Source organism: Bufo bufo, chromosome 6 (genome assembly GCF_905171765.1).
Source record: "Bufo bufo chromosome 6, aBufBuf1.1, whole genome shotgun sequence".
In the NCBI taxonomy this organism is placed as follows: Eukaryota; Metazoa; Chordata; class Amphibia; order Anura; family Bufonidae; genus Bufo; species Bufo bufo.
Window position 1 is genome coordinate 220686222 of NC_053394.1, and position 21038 is coordinate 220707259.

The following is a 21038-nucleotide window of genomic DNA, read 5'->3' on the forward strand; positions in this document are numbered from 1 at the left end:
TGAATGTCTGACCGCTCCCCTGCTCAGACATCTCCACTGCGCCTGTTCCTCGGAGCACTATGATGTCATCGGCGCAGGCGCAGTGGAGATGTCTGAGCAGGGAAGCGGTCAGACATTCACTGCGCATGCGCAGAACAGAGACGCGCACGGAGAGGATCGCATTCAGCAGGAGATGGGCGGGCTGGAGGGACGCGCTGGGCGGCGGCAGTTTATGAAGGTAGACGGAGCCTCTAGGTGCTAATGACGCCCCCATAGCACCTAGAGGCTCATTAGCATATAGATATAAGTTGTTATTTTAGCAAAACGGCTGCCCCAAAACCTATCATATTAGGATGGTTTGTTACAGCAGACACTAGCGGATCGCTAGTGTCTGACACCTAAATATGTGATACCAAGTGATAGAAACCCTTTAAGTGCACAGTGAATCCCTACTTAGGTCTGTATCCTCTGTGATACAATTAATCTCATATGCCAATACAGCAGTCTAACATATTATATTTTTCATACTTTTAAAGAGGATGATTCATTGATTAATGGTGGACTCTTGATTTCACAGGGTTTTAACACCCTCGTTGATGTCTATCTGTGCTACATTCTTCTTTTTGTATCGTCTTTGTGCTTAATAAAAAGAGGTTCATGAAAAACTAGCATGTGAAAAATGCAAAGCTGTACTAATTTTTTAATTACATGATCAAACATTTTTCATTTGGGTCACATAAAGAGGATGGCAGGCAAATACACATGCTAAAAGACCAAAGCAGATTAAGCCATGATAAGCTTCTCCATAAGAATTTGTAGTGAAATTGCTTGAAGTGAATGAGTCATCACTGGCTGTCTTCCATCTATTCAAATGTAGATTCCTAACATAAACCATTGTTTCAGCTTCCTGGTGCTATTACATGTTTAAAAAAAAATGTAAATTCAGCTTAAAAATATTATTGCTAGTACTATCACTATGCCTTCTGTGACTTAGTGAACTTTTGGTTGTTTTGTTAACTATGCAAGGAATGATTGCAACACTCTTGTAACATCTGAGAAAGTCCAGGTTTTGCAGCTACTATAACTCTAAGGATGTTTTGCAATCAAATTTCCCACAAAATTTTACGATGGTATGTTTTGTTTCCCAATACCTGTCTTGAACTTATAAAAGGGGTCTAGGCTACAGTGTGTAGTTTGTCTTTGCTATATTGCAAACAAGGCATACCAGTATATGGTAAGTTATTTTCTCTGTCAGTCTAAGCTTTTATATATAAAGTATATAATCTTTTATTACGAATTTTTACAAAAAAAATTTAACTAGATGAAAAGCTGCAATCCTGTGACTAAATACTTTAGACTAGTTTAGGTTCACTTTTAAAAAAAAAGAAAATCTGAAGTAATAGGTAGCACAATGATGTTGCATTGTAATAAAGTAATAATAATGTACATTATGGGGTGTATTTAATCCAATTTTCTGACTGCATTTTGTGAAAAGCATTACAATGTGTAACATTTTTCACCACTCATGGCACTTTTCAAAAAGTGAGTGGGGCTTACTTAGATTTTAAAACTAGACTAAAGGTTATTGTTCAACTGGATGTTGACACGGGGAGACCCAGGACCTGCAGAGCCAACATGGCAACAATGGAACAGGAACTAACCAAAAGGGATCAGTTAGGTATGATTATCACTGCAAATCCACTCAGTGAAGTCTTGTAGTAAAGGTCACTAAAGATGAACAACCTCTTTAAAGCTGGCACTATCCCTAGAATGTTTGTCACACTACAAAAAAAGCACTATGAAATCACTGTCCATAGGGAATGATTTGTGTAGCTTGAAAATGTCTTCAATATAACTATTGTTGTGAAATTACTACAGACAAGTGACTAGCTAGCAATGTTGTTTAATTGCTACATGCTGGGATATCAGAGGGATTGCAGAGCTGTTTTTTCTCCGCAGAGAAATGTGAAAATCTTTAGCAAATTAAGTAATTGTTTTGCTAGCAATTAAGGCGCTCAACAATGTCTAAGTGACTTTAAGTGACTGCAGCCATTTTGAAGAGATTTTCGAGTCACTTAATGCAATTCTATAGACTGCCATTTCATAATGACTTTTATGTATGCTAAAAAAGCTAGATGTAGCCCCACCCTACATAAATAACATATAGACTTCATCAATTCTTCAGCCACATATACCATATATTTATGGACAAGTACACTCCAAGTTATACAAATGGAAATCAGATAAAGCTGAAAAAATTGTTTTATTTCTATTTTACCTATTTTATCTCTGGCAAGGCATGTCACAAAAGAGAGAGACAGTATGACTGCAATTTCAGACTACACAGGCTTTGTTAGTAACCTGTAGCAATTGACACACATAGGTCTGCAGAGGAGCTTTAGACATCAAACTGTAGGGTATTTTGTTTATCAAGAGAATTACAAAGTTGAATCATTTTGAATTAACATTTTGAATGAATATTATTCCTTATAAAGTCCCATTTTATTCAGCAGAATAGACAACTTTTTGCCAAAGGGTTGTTTCTCACTTCAGCAAATGGCATTTATCATGTAGAGAAAGTTAATACAATGCACTTACTAATGTATTGTTATTGTCCATATTGCTTCCTTTGCTGGCTAGATTCATTTTTTTCATCACATTATACACTGCTCGTTTCCACGATTACGACCACCCTATAATCCATCAGTGGTGGCTGTGCTTGCACACTATAAGAAAAAGCACCGGTCTCTCTGGTGGCCAGGACTGTGGCAGGGCATGTAGGCTAGTGCTGTTTCCTGTGCAAGCACTACCACGACTGCATTGCAGGGTGGTTGTAACCATGGAAATGAGCAGTGCATAATGTGATAGAAAAATGAATCTAGCCAGCAAAGAGAGCAATATGGATAATAAAAAATACATTAGTAAGAGCCTTGTATGAACTTTGTCTACATAATTAATGCTATTTTCTAAAGTGAGACAACCCCTTAAAAGCATACCTGAGTTTTTTTTTATGTTTGCATAATGGTTGTGCTTCATTGTAGAATCTTAACAGTATTTTATAGGCTTTTCTAATGTCTTTCTCAGCCATATTATTCCCTGCTTCATCAGCACCACTAGATGCATTTCTCTCACAAGCAGGAGGTGTCTCCCTTCCATAGAATCTTCAAGCACGGTACTGCAGTTACCTCACTTCCCTCTAGAAAGCAGATAAGGAGGAGTAGATCAGGCTTATAGACACATAGGAGCTTCTCTGCTCTTTAAAAGGTGTGTAGAGGAAGTGTTTCTATCAGGCTGAAGAGCTTAGCTAGGTCTGACATGCCCCGATTTCTTGTGAATCTTCTCTGTTACTCTCTTTTATTAGAGATAAATCTAGCCTAACAACAGGCAGTAGACTGCTAATTAGGTAGAAGTGAGATCTCTAGTGGCCATGACTTTACAGCATTTTTTTTTCCAGGTGAATGCAGGAAGACCTTTTAATTGAAGTGATTTAAAAATTAGCTAATAACACCATTCTCTATTGAATTAAATTGTGTGAAAGTACAGTGACTGCTCAAATTGAGGGATATAAAACATTGCTATACATTATATAAACACAGAGCCATAGGTTTGCACTTGGGCCTTGGGTTCTGATGGATTCTAAAGGCCCCTCTGCCAAATGGAAAGACATCAATATTACAGATGGCAATTTGTAGAAAAGTGGGCTCTGCCACTGATTTTGCATTGGGCCAGTAATATGTGGAAATAGATAATTTGATGTTGTAGTAGCCAGCAGTTATGCTAAAGGTGTTGTACCATGAAAAATATTCTATAGTTTTCCAACCAGCACTTGGATCTGAATACTTTTGTAATTGCATGTAATTGAAAATTTAGCATAGCCACTCAGTTATTCAATACAATATATCTGTATAGCACCACCTGCTGTTTGTTTGTTTTTTTCCTATTTCTTTGATTTGCTCACTAAGAAGGTCGCACATGCTCGGTTTCATTCTTCAACTGCCTCCTGTGCTGTGATAGGGAGAGCTGAGACAGGCTTCCTTAGCTGCAGCAGAAAAGACACTCCCCTTAGGCTTTCAGCTTGATATAAATCTAGCAGAGCAATGAATGGATCTCTGGATCCATGTGAGGTACAGAGTGGGTTCTAGTTTGGTTAGAAAGAGGCCCGATGTACTATATGATGTCTAATTTTCATTAGTCACTAGTGATGAGCGGCAGGGGCTATATTCGAATTTGCGATATTTCACGAATATTTGGTAGAATATTCGTCATATATTCGCAAATTTCGAAAATTCGAATTTTTTTTATTGATTGCGAGAAATCGACAATGTAAATATCATGTAATGTGAATTCGTAAACGCGAAATACAGGCGTGGGTCACTTTGGCTACATTTTTCAAGCTGGTATAAGTTTAACGAGACTGGAGAAAATGGTTGGCATGGCAGAACATTAGAATAGCTTTATATGCAGATAGAGTCAAGTGGTCCAATATATTCACGATTGCGCTAATCGGCAGTGATTAGAATATTTTTTTCGCACTACGTGCAACTTCACATTTTAGCAGGTCTGACTACAGATTACTGATTGGTGCACTAAGTATTGTTGTGAACTTCACATTGCTTCCTTCTCATTGGCCCACAAGCAAGAAGCAGAGAGGAATCATGTGTTCAGATGGAAAAAATGCTGAATATTCAGTATAATAAATATAACAAATATATAGCACTATATTCTAAATATTTGCGAATTCTCGAAGTGGCGATAATCGTGATAAAAATTTGCCATTCGAATATTCGTGCTCAACACTATTAGTCATGGGATAACCGTTTTAAGGAAAATAAATTTCCATGTACAGTACACACTTCTGAGATGTAACCAAAATATGCTCTTGATATACCATAGATGTGTGAACTTATCCAGAAGAATATGGGGTTCTGCAAAAAAGTCGTCATTATTATGCTGACATCCTTCCTCCTGGCATCATGTGAAGCTCCAGAAAAACCAGTTGTATGCTCAGTTATCCAAGGATTTCAAGGTCTTAATGGCAGAGATGGTAGAGATGGTCCTCCTGGTACCAAGGGTGAACCAGGTAAATTCACTTGTAATAAGACAAACAGATGTAATTATTTTTATATTACAGTAAATTACTTATTTGTCACATATTATTAGTGTTGAGCAAAGACAAACAAATTGACCTTGATCTGCATTTCAGGAAAAATTTGATTCACCGTAAAATCGGAAATTTGTGGAGCTTTGTGGTAACAAATTACTTAAAAAATAAAATAAAAAAAAAACAAAAAAAAAACACTCACCTCATCCATTTGCTGCGGAGAGGCCATTGCAGCCATCTTGATTAAAGAAAATGCTCCAAATCTTCCATGCGCGGATGTGTGACGCCATATCCATTTCATCACGCTGGACAGATATGGTGACGTCACAAATCAAATTTCGTGTTGAAGCTCGTCAAAGCAGTCAAATCAAACTTTTCAAAACTTTGCTCATCACTAGTTATTATGTTACAGTTTTATTTTTATGCAATTAAGCAGCTAAAATGGTCATTGTAGTATACGTCGAATAAAAGGGGTTTACTGGTTTGCATAAACATCTTTTAAAATAATCTTTTATAAAGGTGGATATAATTTTGTAATCTATTTTTATTACCTGGTATATTGCTCTCATTAAGAGGAACAAAATAAGAGTCTTGCAGTTATTATACTTTTTGGTAAGTGTTGAGCGAATTCAAGTGAAATTAATTGACTTCGATCCGAATTTCTGAAAAAATTTGATTCGCCACAAATCCAAATTTCCTGTCGCTTTGTTGTATCAAATCATTTTTTTTTTCCTAATATAGTGGCCCAGGAATGCAATATGACCCATTATGGCATGCAGCCAGCCAATAGTGATGGCCTTGCGGTTTGCCCTGCGGTCGTTTCATTGCGAAATTTGTACGCTCGCTATTCGCCGAACATGCAAACATATGGCGATGTCCGCGGGCGCCATGTTCTTTTGCATTGTTCCCAACTTTGACCCATGACACACACATCAGGTGAGACAGGACAACCAATTGAGATGTTTCAGCACATGGACACACCCCCACTCTATAACAGAACCCGATCTGGCAGCCATTTTACATTCTGTGTTTTGCCAGTGTAGGGAGAGTTTGCTTTGGGAAGCAGGGACAGACTGTTAGGGACACCAAACGCTAGCTAATAGGGCCACAAAAGTCCTTTTAAGGACTGGTATAGGTGTGCTATCGATAGGTGTGATATAATGAGGGGTGCGATATACTTATAATATACTTACTAACATAGAAAGTATATTATAGCGTATTTGTATTGTGCAGCAGTTATGTGCGGTTCTGCTGTGATACCGCAGCTATATAGAGGGACAAACGCTATTGGAGTAACTAGTTTCAACTGGTGTGATATACCTATTGCCCCCCAAAAAACTGATTGAGGGGTGTGATATACCTATAATATACTTTCTAACATAGAAAGTATATAGTGCATTTGTATTGTGCAGCAGTTGTGTGCGGTTCTGCTGTGATACTGGAGGTATGTAGAGGGACAAGCGCTATTGGAACAACTATTTGCAACGGGTGTGATATACCTGTTGCTCCCTAAAAAACTGATTGAGGGGTGCGACATACCTGCTTCCACCAAATATAGATTTTTGGCCTACGATATACCTGCTTCCACCAAAAATTGATTGAGGCCTGCGATATACCTGCTTCCACCAAATATTGGTTAAAGGGTTCTATATACCTGCTTCCACAAAATACAGATTGAGGGGTGCGATAAACCTGCATCCACAAAATACTAATTAACGGTTTTTTATATACCTGCTTCCACAAAATACTGATTCAGGGGTATGAAATACCTTCTTCCACCAAATATTGATTAAAGGGTTCTATATACCTGCTTCCACAAAATACAGATTGAGGGGTGCGATATACTGGCTTCCACAAAATACTGATTGAGTTTTTTTTTATATACCTGCTTCCACAAAACACTGACTGAGAGGTGCAATATACCTGCTTCCACGAAAAATTGATTAAGGGGTTCTATATACCTGCTTCCACAAAATACTGTTTAAGGGGATTGATATACCTGCTTCCACAAAATATTGATTGAGGTGTGCGATATTCCCGCTTCCACAAAATACTAATTACGTTTTTTTTTTATACCTGCTTCCACAAAATATAGATTGAGGGGTGCGATATACCTGCTTCCACCAAATATTTATTAAGGGGTTCTATATACCTGCTTCCACAAAATAAATCAAATCTATATACTTGCTTCCACCAAATATTTATTAAGGAGTTTAATATACCTGCTTCCACAAAATACTGGACGCTGGACAGACATGGTGACGTCACAAATCGAATTTCATGTTGAAGTTCGTCAAAGCAGTCAAATCAAACTTTTCAAAACTTTGCTCATCACTAGTTATTATTTTACCGTTTTATTTTTATGCAATTAAGCAGCTAAAATGGTATATTGCTCTCATTAAGAGGAACAAAATAAGAGTCTTGCAGTTATGATACTTTTTGGTAAGTGTTGAGCGAATTCAAGTGAAATGAATTGACTTCGATCCGAATTTTAGAAAAAATTAGATTCGCCACAAATCCGAATTTCCTGTCGCTTTGTTGTATCAAATCATTTTTTTTTCCTAATATAGCGGCCCAGGAATGCAATATGACCCATTATGCCATGCAGCCAGCCAATAGTGATGGCCTTGCGGTTTGCCCTGCGGTCGTTTCATGGCGAAATTTGTACTCTCGCTATTCGCCGAACATGCAAACATATGGCGATGTCTGCGGCGCCATGTTCTTTTGCATTGTGCCCAACTTTGACCCATGACACACACATCAGGTGAGACAGGACAACCAAGCACATGGACACACCCTCACCCTATAACAGAACCCGATCTGGCAGCCATTTTACATTCTGTGTTTTGCCAGTGTAGGGAGAGTTTGCTTTGTGGAGCAGGGACAGACTGTTAGGGACACCAAACGCTAGCTAATAGGGCCACAAAAGTTCTTTTAAGGACTGATATAGGTGTGCTATCGATAGGTGTGATATAATGAGGGTGCGATATACCTGCTTCCACCAAATACAGTGGGGGAAATAATTATTTGACCCCTCACTGATTTTGTAAGTTTGTCCAATGACAAAGAAATGAAAAGTCTCAGAACAGTATCATTTCAATGGTAGGTTTATTGTAACAGTGGCAGATAGCACATCAAAAGGAAAATCGAAAAAATAACTTTAAATAAAAGATAGCAACTGATTTGCATTTCATTGAGTGAAATAAGTATTTGAACCCTCTAACAAAAAAAGACTTAATACTTGGTGGAAAAACCCTTGTTTGCAAGCACAGAGGTCAAACGTTTCTTGTAATTGATGACCAAGTTTGCGCACATTTTAGGAGGAATGTTGGTCCACTCCTCTTTGCAGATCATCTCTAAATCCCTAAGGTTTCGAGGCTGTCTCTGTGCAACTCTGAGCTTGAGCTCCCTCCATAGGTTTTCGATTGGATTAAGGTCCGGAGACTGACTAGGCCACTCCATGACCTTAATGTGCTTCTTCTTGAGCCACTCCTTTGTTGCCTTTGCTGTATGTTTTGGGTCATTGTCGTGCTGGAACACCCATCCACGACCCATTTTCAGTTTCCTGGCAGAGGGAAGGAGGTTGTCGCTCAGGATTTCACGATACATGGCTCCGTCCATTTTCCCGTTTATGCGAATAAGTTGTCCTGTGCCCTTAGCAGAAAAACACCCCCAAAGCAAAATGTTTCCACCCCCATGCTTGACGGTGGGGACGGTGTTTTGGGGGTCATAGGCAGCATTTTTCTTCCTCCAAACACAGCGAGTTGAGTTAATGCCAAAGAGCTCTATTTTGGTCTCATCAGACCACAGCACCTTCTCCCAGTCACTCTCTGAATCATTCAGGTGTTCATTGGCAAACTTCAGACGGGCCTGCACATGTGCCTTCCTGAGCAGGGGGACCTTGCGAGCCCTGCAGGATTTTAATCCATTGCGGTGTAATGTGTTTCCAATGGTTTTCTTGGTGACTGTGGTCCCTGCTAATTTGAGGTCATTAACTAACTCCTCCCGTGTAGTTCTAGGATGCTTTTTCACCTTTCTCAGAACCATTGACACCCCACGAGGTGAGATCTTGCGTGGAGCCCCAGAGCGAGGTCGATTGATGGTCATTTTGTGCTCCTTCCATTTTCGAACAATCGCACCAACAGTTGTCACCTTCTCTCCCAGCTTCTTGCTAATGGTTTTGTAGCCCATTCCAGCCTTGTGCAGGTCTACAATTTTGTCTCTGACATCCTTGGACAGCTCTTTGGTCTTTCCCATGTTGGAGAGTTTGGAGTCTGCTTGATTGATTGATTCTGTGGACAGGTGTCTTTTATACAGGTGACTAGTTAAGACAGGTGTCCTTAATGAGGGTGACTAATTGAGTAGAAGTGTCTAACCACTCTGTGGGAGCCAGAACTCTTAATGGTTGGTAGGGGTTCAAATACTTATTTCACTCAATGAAATGCAAATCAGTTGCTATCTTTTATTTAAAGTTATTTTTTCGATTTTCCTTTTGATGTGCTATCTGCCACTGTTACAATAAACCTACCATTGAAATGATACTGTTCTGAGACTTTTCATTTCTTTGTCATTGGACAAACTTACAAAATCAGTGAGGGGTCAAATAATTATTTCCCCCACTGTATCGATTAAGGGGGTTTTATATACCTGTTTCAGCAAAAAACTGATTGAGAGGTGTGATATTCCTGCTTCCACAAAATACTGATTAAGGGTTTTTTATATACCTGCTTCCACAAACTACTGATTGAGGGGTGCAATATACCTGCTTCCACAAAATATTGATTAAGGGGTTCTATATGCCTGCTTTCACAAAATAGTAATTGAGATGTGCGATATACCGGCTTCCACAAAATAATGATTAAGGGGCTTTTATATACCTGCTCCCACAAAATACTAATTGAGGGGTGCAATATACCTACATCCACCGAATATTGATTAAGGGATTCTATATACCTGTTTCCACAAAATACTGATTAAGGGGATTGATATACCTGTTTCCACAAAATATTGATTGAGGCCTGCTATACACCTGTTTCCACAAAAAAACGATTAGGGGTATTGATATACCTGCTTCCACCAAATATTGATTGAGGCCTGCAATACACCTGCTTTAACAAAATACTGATTAAGGGGTTTGATACACCTGCTTTCACGAAGTACTGATTGAGGGGTGTGATATATTTGCTTCCACAAAATACTGATTGAGGGGTGCGATATACTCGCTTCCACCAAATATTGATTAAGGGTTTCTATATACCTGCTTCCACAAAATACAGATTGAGGGGTGCCGTTACCGTGTGCGACGATAGTTATATATATTTATATGTCTATTGATATAAATATATATAATTATAGCAATAATAGACTGTAGACGTGTAATTGTTTTAATAAATTCCTTTTTATTATTCAAATTATAGCAAATAGTCATTTATTGTAGTAGTCGCCGCAGTAGTAGTATAACGCACGTAGTTCAGGAAAAATGTGTAAGTGCAACAGAGGTAGATTATTTTAACGTATAAATAGGCATCTATTGATGACTCCGCCTATTTATTCCTTAAAAGAAACTACCTCTGTTGCATTTACACGTTTTCCCTGAACTACGTGCGTTATACTACTACTGCGGCGACTACTACAATAAATGACTATTCGCTGTACTTTGAATAATAAAAAGGAATTTATTAAAACAATTACACATCGACAGTCTATCTTATATATGAAGCTGAGTGTATGTGTGTGTGTGTATGTATGTACAGTACAGACCAAAAGTTTGGACACACCTTCTCATTCAAAGAGTTTTCTTTATTTTCATGACTATGAAAATTGTAGATTCAAACTGAAGGCATCAAAACTATGAATTAACACATGTGGAATTATCTAAATAACAAACAAGTGTGAAACAATTGAAAATATGTCATATTCTAGGTTCTTCAAAGTAGCCACCTTTTGCTTTGATTACTGCTTTGCACACTCTTGGCATTCCCTTGATGAGCTTCAAGAGGTAGTCCCCTGAAATGGTTTTCACTTCACAGGTGTTCCCTGTCAGGTTTACTAAGTGGGATTTCTTGCCTTTTAAATGGGGTTGGGACCATCAGTGGCGTTGAGGAGAAGTCAGGTGGATACACAGCTGATAGTCCTACTGAATAGACTGTTAGAATTTGTATTATGGCAAGAATAAAGCAGCTAAGTAAAGAAAAACGAGTGGCCATCATTACTTTAAGAAATGAAGGTCAATCAGTCAGCCGAAAAATTGGGAAAACTTTGAAAGTAAGGGCTATTTGACCATGAAGGAGAGTGATGGGGTGCTGCGCCAGATGACCTGGCCTCCACAGTCACCGGACCTGAACCCAATCGAGATGGTTTGGGGTGAGCTGGACCGCAGAGTGAAGGCAAAAGGGCCAACAAGTGCTAAGCATCTCTGGGAACTCCTTTAAGACTGTTGGAAGACCATTTCAGGGGACTACCTCTTGAAGCTCATCAAGAGAATGCCAAAAGTGTGCAAAGCAGTAATCAAAGCAAAAGGTGGCTACTTTGAAGAACCTAGAATATGACATATTTTCAGTTGTTTCACACTTGTTTGTTATGAATATAATTCCACATGTGTTAATTCATAGTTTTGATGCCTTCATAGTCATGAAAATAAAGAAAACTCTTTGATGAGAAGGTGTGTCCAAACTTTTAGTCTGTACTGTATGTCCGCTAAAGGAATCCGTACTGTCGCATTTACAATCAACGAAATTTGGCACACAGGTACATCAGGTGTCCGGGAAGCTTTTAGACCAGGTCTCTGCTCTCTAGCACGTACCGTTCCTCAGAGATTCCCAAAAAATGCATTAGCCAATAGATGCTTGGTCACATGACCCTTATCAGCCAATAGAAGCTCGCAGGTCCTCCAGCCTCCACATACACAGTTTTACTCCAGGTTTCCATAACAACCAAGCCATTTATCTTTACTGCAGTAGGAGAGCTTTAAAGGAAATCTGTCACCAGGATAATCGCTATTGACGTAAAGCCATGGTCTAATAGCACTTAGTACCTTATTTCAAGATGTGCCTTTGTTCCAGCAATAGATGTTTTTATCCTTTGAAAATCCAGTTTATTTGGTATGCAAATGAGCCATTAAGGTGCCCAGAGGGGCGTCACTCTTGCAGGAAGGAGCCCAGACAACCCCCCTGCCACAATGTGTCCACCCTCAAAAGACTTAAAACCCAGCCCCCAGGCCCTGCTAAGCCACAGCCAGATCTGGTTAGGCCACGCCCCTCCCACGCCTGAGCCGACGGGGATTGAAAAAATGAAGGCAAAAATCTACTTCTGTCAGCTGCAGGGGTGGGAGGGAGAGTATCCTCGCCCACTGCATAAGTGGCGTCAGAGTACCCGTTTCTGTACCTGTACTGGCCAACAGTTACATATTTATCCTGTGACCGCCTAATGTACCTCCAGCTACAGAATCCAAAGTTCTTTGCTGTCAGGTGAACGCCTATTGGCTAATTTTTGGGGCCTGCACTGGCCGACAGTTAAATTTTTATCCTGTGACCGCCTAATGTCCCTCCAGCCACAGAATCCTACAAACTTGTGTGCTGTCAGGTGAATGCCTATTGGCTAATTTTTGGGGCCTGTACTGGAGTGGCAAGTTCTCACAACAATACTTAGTGCACCAATCACTAATATCTCATGAGACCTTATAAAATGTCAAGTTGTGTGTACCGCGAAAAAATAAATCGCATCATTAGGGATTTTCGCAATGGCGCTTTTTTTAAACACTCGATCTGCATATACAGCGATTTAATGAATTTAATGTCAAATTACTTACAGTGATCAGAAATTCTTCCTCAACGTTGCAAAAATTGTTGCCAAACATCTTTTCTGATCGCATCCAACTTCAGTTGTTGTAGTAGGCCGCACATATTTAGCGCATGCGCATAAGCGAAAATTACATTGCCGATATTTTGCATTGAAAAAAATAATGAATGGAGATCGCAAATTCGAATAATACATCTGGTATGTCACTGTCCATATTGTGGGACTATTTGTGCACTTCTAGTAATTATTTGGTGGCAGCAAATATGAGCTACAGGTTTTTCAGGTTTGCCTGCCATTAAAGTGAATGGGGACCGCCGCGAACTTGCGGTTCGCGAACATTTGATCGCGTTTGCGGGATCACGTTCGCGAACTGTCCCGGCCGATGTTCGTCCATCACTACTCATCCTTAATCAGGACTCATTGACACTATACTGGAGCTGTTCTATGCAATATTTTAGCAGTTAAAAAAGTGACCCAGCATTTTGCAAAGGGAACCTGTCATTCGTTTATTCTGCCCTCAGGACGGCATACAAATGGTAATATATTCCCTTTAATGCCTGAATGCTCTGTCCCTGTTTTTTCAACACATCTGTCTTTTATAGCATAGATGTTCTGCTTCAAAATAACTGAACAGTAATACAATGCTATAAATCTAACCCTGTGTTATTAAAAATAAAAAATAATAATTTACTATACTGCTTAGTATACTGAAATACTCCTAAATTTGGTGTATTTCAGGCGCAGATGGCGGTGCAACGGTTAGTTGCACCGCTATTTGCGACTTTGCCCTGCTCGCACCAGGAATAAAATTGTGTGCATGGCATGGGGGACAAAGATGGCATGGAAAATGGTCTAAATGTAAGACAGCTTGGAAGCGGTCTTACATTTAGAACTGGCGCTGGATGCGCAGAAGCTATGGAAAGGTTGCACCAACACGGGGCCTTTATTAAGACTAGTGATGAGCAGCTGGGGTCATATTCGAATTCGCAATATTTCGCGAATATTTTGTAGAATATTCGTCGAATATTCGAAAATTCACGATTTTTTTTTACTCAAAAAATTGGAAAGGTAATGATTGTGTAATATGCGAATTTTCAGAATTCGAATTTTTCAATTTACAACTATTAGACGAAGATTATAGCACTATATTAGCTAAATTGCTCTATATTCGATTTTTTTCGAATATTCTCTTTATTGCTATAACTTAGTTTTTTCGAATATTCGTAATATTCTAAAACAAGAATATATAGCAATATAGCAAATATAAAAAAAACGAATATAGAGCAAAATTCGCAAACACTACTACTCCTAAAGTCAAGTATATTGCAGCCTTCTTATTGGCCCACAAGCTAGAAGCAGTGAGGGATCATGTGTACTGATTAAAAAAATAAAATTAAAGAAATTAGAATATTCGAAATTACGAATATATATAACTATATTCGAAATATTCGCGAATTTTCTAAGTACCTATATTCGCGATAAAAATTCAAAATTCGAATATTCGTGATCAACACTAATTAAGACCAATGTCTAAAACGGCGGTGACCCAATGTTTCTATCACACTAATAGTTTTACCTAAAATACTGCTTTATATATATCATTATTGTCATGTTTTTTTTTTTATTCTAGGTTTGATTGGGCCAACAGGAAGCTCAGGTTTAAAAGGAAATCCAGGAATTCCAGGCAAAGCAGGCCCTCAAGGTCTGAAAGGCGATCGGGGTGATAAAGGGATAAATGGGACACCAGGTAACACAAGTCGCAATTATAGAATGTACAGTATATCATACAGTTTGGAAAGAATGCACAGTAAATGTAATTTTCTGACAATGGCTGGTATAGATATTGGCCATTGTCCCAAAATATCCAGTAGGTATTAGTATAAAATAATTTTCCTTTCTAAATGGTGGCTAGTCTCATGGTTCACTGTATGCTAAAATAGACAAAAAATGTTTATGGTAGGTTTATATATTATCTCTATGCAAAATAAACGTAAAATACAGGCCATTGCTGAAAGGCATTTTATGGAAGTAAAATATTAATGATCTATCGTCAGGATAATATCAGACCAGTGGAGAATCTGACTCCTGGCATTATCACTGATCAGCTGTTTGAGTGCTGCAGCCTTTTCTTAAAGGGAATCAACTTTATGCTGCCCATACTAAAGGCAGAATAAAGTAGAGACAGGTGAGTTGATTTCAGCAGTCTGTCATTTATAGGTTAAAAGTAAGTGGTTGCCGAGAACCAACATCACAATTATTGCAGACTGGGCCTGGAAAAGAGACATGGCCACTTGAGAAGAGTCCTGGTTATTCATGAATTCCTGCCCACCTGCTGATGACTGAGAGTCTTCTACCGAGTTTTCTCCCTTTCTCTTTAGGAGAGAACTGCCAATCATCAGCAGGTGGGCAGGGAAAGCAGGAGATTAGGAATAACCATGACTCTTTTCAAGTAGATTTGACTCTTTTCCAGGCCCAGGCTGCAATGATTATGATGCTGGTTCTCAGCAACCACTTACTTTTAGCTCATGAGTGACACACCGCTGAAATCAACATTTCTGTCACTATTTCATGCTGTCCTCAGTGAGGTCAGCATAAAGTTGATGACAGGTTCCCTTTAAGCTATTGATGTCATGTTCATTGGTTACATGATCCACAGTATGTGTAGCTTAGTCCAATTCAAGTCAATGGGCCTGGGCTGCAATACCAAGCCCAGCCACTATATATGTATGGTGCTGTACATGTGTAGAGATAAAATTGGGAGAGTAGAGCGCCACATGTGCATTAAACGCTTCCTTATTGAGTTAAAAAGCTTACGAGTCTGCTTACCAGATGTTGTTGTGAAGAGTCACAACAACTGTAGATCGCTTTGCTGGTTATTTGGTGTCCCGACCAGCGTGCGGTTGTCTTGGGCTGCGGCCGCGGTCTTCTGCGTGTGCTCAAGGCAGGTGGCAGATGAAGAAATAACCTTTAAAAAATGTTGTTGCGGACCCCTTTGGCCCTGCCTAGACCTTGATTGAATAAACTTCACAATTAATGTGTCTGGTATTAAGAGATCTTTTATTATTATACGATATAGTCAACGCGTTTCTGGGGCAGGATTACCCCCTTCAGCAGGATTACCCTTATTAATAGTCCTGACGAAGGGGGTAATCCTGCCCCAGAAACGCGTTGACTATATTGTATAATAATAAAAGATCTCTTAATTCCAGACACTTCAATTGTAAAGTTTATTCAATCAAGGTCTAGGCAGCGCCAAAGGGGTCCGCAACAATGTTTTTTAAAGGTTATATATGGTGCTGTACATGGTATTACTGATATACTGTGAGGAGGCTGCAGGACATCACCATGCGATGCAACTTTTTAGACAGTTGTTCAGATTGGTGCTGGGAGTTAGATCCCCACCAATCTGATATTCTTGGGGATAGGTCATCAATATTGTACTTCTGGAAATCCTTTTCAGTGTTAAAAAGTTAAATATTAATTGCCTTGACATTTGTATTAAAATAGCTGTCAAACCTGTGTTGAATTCTACAAATTACAACAATTATATGTTAATTATTTCTGGTTCAAGGTCCACAGGGTCTTAAAGGAGAAAAGGGTTCCCTGGGTCCCGCAGGTGCTGCTGGAGTTCCTGGTGCTAAAGGTGCTACTGGTACAGCTGGAGCCCCTGGGACTCCGGGCATTAATGGAGCCACTGGTGCCAAAGGAGACAAAGGTGACCTAGGTAATTTACGACATGATATTTTGTACTTATGATATCATCAATTGTGCCATTTTGTCTGTGTTCCAACTGTAGTAGCTGAGTGGAGGGAAGGAGCAACATATGGTTTTTGGAGCGCAGATTTTGATTGAATAATTTTATGGGCCCATGTTGCATTTGAAGACCACCTGATGCACCCCTACAGTGGAAACCCCCAAAAAGTGACCCCATGTTGGAAACTACACCACCAAGGAATATTTCAAGGGGGGCTGTGAGCACTTTGTTTCATAGAAAAAATAAACACTTGGCCATGAAAATGAAACATTACATATTTTCCAAGAAAATGTCACTTTAGCCCAAATTTTTAATTTTAACAAGGGGCAACATAAGAAAATGCACCCCGCTATTTGTTATTAATTTTCTCCTTAATACATCAGCACCCCATATGTGGTCATAAACTGCTGTATGGGCACATGGTAGGGTTCAGAAGGGAAGGAGAACCATATGTCTTTTGGTGGGCAGAATTTGCTGGGATGGTTTTCGGATGCCATATCACATTTGAAGAGACCCAGAGGTACCCCTAGAAAGGAAAACACTAAAAAGTGGCCTCATTTTATAAACAACACCCCTCAAGGCATTCATTGAGGGGTGTGGTGAGTGTATTGACCCAACAAATGTTTCATAACATATAGAAACACTTGGCTTTGAAAAGGAAAAATTTTATTGTTTACAATAAAATGTTACTTTAGTCCCAAATTTCATTTTCACAAGGGGTAACAGAAGGAAATGCATCCCAAAACTTGGTAGGCATTTTTTTCTGAATATGTAAACACAACATTGTGATTGTAAACTGCTGTTTGGGGGCACAGCTGCGTTCAGAAGGGAAGGAGCAGCATCAGGATTTTCTAACATGGATGTTATGCAAGCGGATGTGGACCCATGCGCTACTAACCGGCTATACCCTGGAGGGGCGTGACTAAGTAACTACCTGGTCTTCACTAGAGCCTCTGATGGTAAGGATAGGCATTGGGCCATTAGGGTAGTTAACAGGTGCCACTCCAGAGCAGTTCCTGGGTCAGTGGCAGCTGACCAGGGTGTCAGAGATACCAGTGCAATCACAAAGGGGAAGGACATAGTCATGAAGTTCGGAGTCAGGGCAGGCAGTGATCAAGCAAAGTCCGTAATCGAAGTCCAAGGTCAGGCAGGCAAACACGCAAAATCTGTTAAATCAGGAAGCAGGGTCCAGTACACAGAAAAGCAGAAACTTCCAAAACACCTTTACACAACACAAGAAACTAGACAAGCTAGTGACCAAGATTGCTCAGGTGCCTTCCTGGGGAATGAAGCGCCTTTAAATACTTCCTGCAACACAGCCATAGGCTGGGGAGACAGAGGATATGTACGTGCTGCCTTACAAGGGAGGAGAGACATGCCCAACAACAGTACAAGACTCAAGCAGGAAGTAAACTCTGGCAGGGAGCACAGATACAACAGTTAAGCTACCTGCTGCCCACGCTTGTCAGCATGGCGCACATTAGCAGAAGGGAATGAGGGAGCTCGTGCCCGCGTGTAGGGCCAGGGGCACAGGCACGGAGCGCTGGGCTAACAATGGAATGTGCCTAAATTGATTTTAGGTGCCATAACTTTCTTATTTTTTTGTTGACTGAGCTGTGTGAGGACTTATGTTTTGCGTGAGAAGCTGTAGGTTTTTTTTGTACCATTTTGGGGTACATATGACTTTTTTGATCACTTTTTATACCATTTTTTGGGAGGTGAGGTAGGAAAAATTGCAATTTTGTCATTGTTTTTAATTTTTATTTATTATGAGGTATTCCATGTGGTAAATATTATATCATAACTTTATTCTGTAGGTCGATACGGTTATGGCGATACCTCATTTATATAGTTCTTTTCATGTTTTAATTTTTCAGCGTAAAATAATTTTTTTATTAAAAACAAGTTATATTTTGCATCGCCACATACTCATTATGGATGTTGCGATACCAAACATTTGTAATGCATTTTTTTTAATTTTTAACCAATTATAAATATGTGGATACAGTAAAAAGCTATATATTTTGCTATTATTGAAATGTTTTTGTTTTTACTTTTATCACGTTTTCTTTTTTTAACACTTTTTTGTACCCTGTGGGTCTATTAGCTGTACAATACACTGCAATAATGTATTGCAGTATATTGTCACTTACACTAAGCCTGATCAGGCTCCTGCCTCTGGCAGGAGCTGTCTGACTGGTACACGGCAAGCCAGGAGGCTTTTGTAAAGCCTCCAGTTGCCATGGTAGTCATTGGGATGCTGCCACAGCAGTGCAGCAGCCAGATGGGAGAGGGAGAGAGCTCCCTCTGTTAAACCCTGAACCATCTGGATGCTGCCACGGCAGAACAGCGGCCCGAAAGGAGAGTGAGGGAGATCCTCTACAGACTGCTGCATGGAAGGGGTTCAATGGCCAACATCGGTGCCAGCACTGATGTCGGCCATTGCAGCAGAATGTTAGCTGTATGTTACAGATGACACTTGCTGCTAAGGCTCTCAGCCATCCTGAAAATGATTGGGGGGGCTGATATTGGGGGGATGCTTAGCTATCATGAAAGTGAATTGGGGGATCAGTGACATTGGGGGGCTGCAGGGCCCCATAGGAGCACAAAGAGGACTCGGATGACAGTGCAGCTTCTTCCTCCTTATCGGTCACTGACAGGATGAGGAGACTGCAGCTGTGCTTTTACATTTGAGCCTGCCGCCAATCAGGCTCATGCTGGGATTGGTCAGTCAGATTTGACTGACCAATCACATTGATTGCAGAGCAGGGACCATTCTGATCGGTCCCCTGTCGGGTGCCCGGACCACTCAGCTGTCCGTGAAATCTGTTTACATGCCGGTGTCGGCATGCATAAAGGAGGTGACACTTGTAGTTCATGACATACTGTGTCCTTCATGATGCGGGAACTAACATCAGATCATGACGTACACAATACTTCATGGGTCATTAAAGGGGTTTTCCCATCACATACAATGGGGGCCTATCGCTAGGATATGCCCCCATTGTCTTAAAGGTGCGGGTCCCTCCTCTGGGACCCACACCTACAACGAGAATGGAGCAGGGAAATGAATGGAGGGCGCACTGCACATGCGCAGCCACTCCATTCATTGCAAAGGGGCCGCCGAAAATAGCCAAGCGCTGGCTTGGCTATTTCCCTCTGCCCCATAGAAATGAATGGGAGCAGGGGACGCGGGTGCACGGTGTGCTCCCATTCACTTGTGTGGGAGCAGCGGGGAGCAGCGATTGGTTGTGGACGGACCCTGAGGTCCTCCAGCCACAGCTCTCCCAGCTCCGCTCTCCTCTCCACCTCTGGAAACCGCACCTATCAGACAATGGGGGCATATTCTAGGAATATGCACCCATTGCATGTGATGGGAATACCCCTTTAAGTGGTAAATGGTCTCCTCGTAGCATCCTCATTAGTGTTGAGCTTATTGAAGTCCACAAAGTGGACTTCGATCCGAATTTTAGGATAAATTCAATTTGCGGCAAAGCCAAATTTCCTCGTGCTTTGTGGTGGCGAATTGATTTAACCTGAAATAGTGTAAAAAAAACAAAAAAAATCATACTTACCTGATCTATTTGATCACAACAGGCCAGCCTCCACCATCTTGTTTGAAGATCTCGAACGACATCCTGTGCGCAGTGACATATGATGTCATCATGCCAGCCAGTGTGATGATGACATCATGGACTATGCAAGATTTTGTGCCAGATCTTCAAGCAATTTGACACTCTGTTATTATCAGACGCCGCAATCATGTATGAACTCTGGTACAATGACGGGGAGCGGTGCAATCGCCGCTCCCTGTCATTGCATCCACTACTTACAAAGAAATGCCCTTCGTGATGAAGTAATTCATCACAAAGCAATTAAAAAAAAATAATTTGTTGAAGCAGTCGAATCGAACTTTTAAATAATTTGCTCATCTCTAGTCCTCATCAATGGTCCCTCCTGTAGACTTGTATGGATCACCACAAGTTGCTGTAGGTAGCCACTCGGCAGCCCCTCAGACTTTCAAATCACAGTTTACCAGCTGGAGCTGTGTATCTTAGAATCAGATCATGATTCCAACACTCACAGGAATATGGAGACACAAAGAGACAGAGCCTTATGCAGGATCATTTAAGATAAAACAGCCTGCTGTATTTATTCAGAATATTCACAAGATAAACATCTTGTATAAAACATGTAGTAAAATAGTAGAAATCCTGTTGAATCCATTGAATCCTACTATTTTTCTATCTACACCAACTTGTGGTGATCCAAACAAAGTCTACAGGAGGGATCGTCAACAAGGACAGTGTCTACATTGCTGGTGAGTAGATTGCTCCTTTTTGAGTAAGGGCTCATGCACACGGCCGTTGCCTGGGTCCGCAATCCAGAAGGTCCGGTGCTAAATGT

General features: G+C 40.3%; 1 protein-coding gene across 2 annotated transcripts in view; it reads left to right on the forward strand.

The window, feature by feature from the left end:
- Window positions 1-1084: 1084 nt before the first annotated feature.
- Window positions 1085-21038, forward strand: part of LOC121004925 (pulmonary surfactant-associated protein D-like) — a 46501-nt gene continuing 26547 nt past the window's right edge. The window contains exons 1-4 of one of the 2 annotated variants that reach the window (XM_040437357.1): window positions 1085-1213; window positions 4873-5059; window positions 14508-14624; window positions 16449-16601. In XM_040437357.1, the coding sequence (XP_040293291.1) occupies window positions 1211-1213; window positions 4873-5059; window positions 14508-14624; window positions 16449-16601 (460 nt within the window). In that variant the 5' untranslated portion in view covers window positions 1085-1210. Of the gene's footprint in view, window positions 1214-3137; window positions 3244-4872; window positions 5060-14507; window positions 14625-16448; window positions 16602-21038 lie in introns of those variants that run through there. The other variant, XM_040437358.1, reaches the window with a different exon arrangement.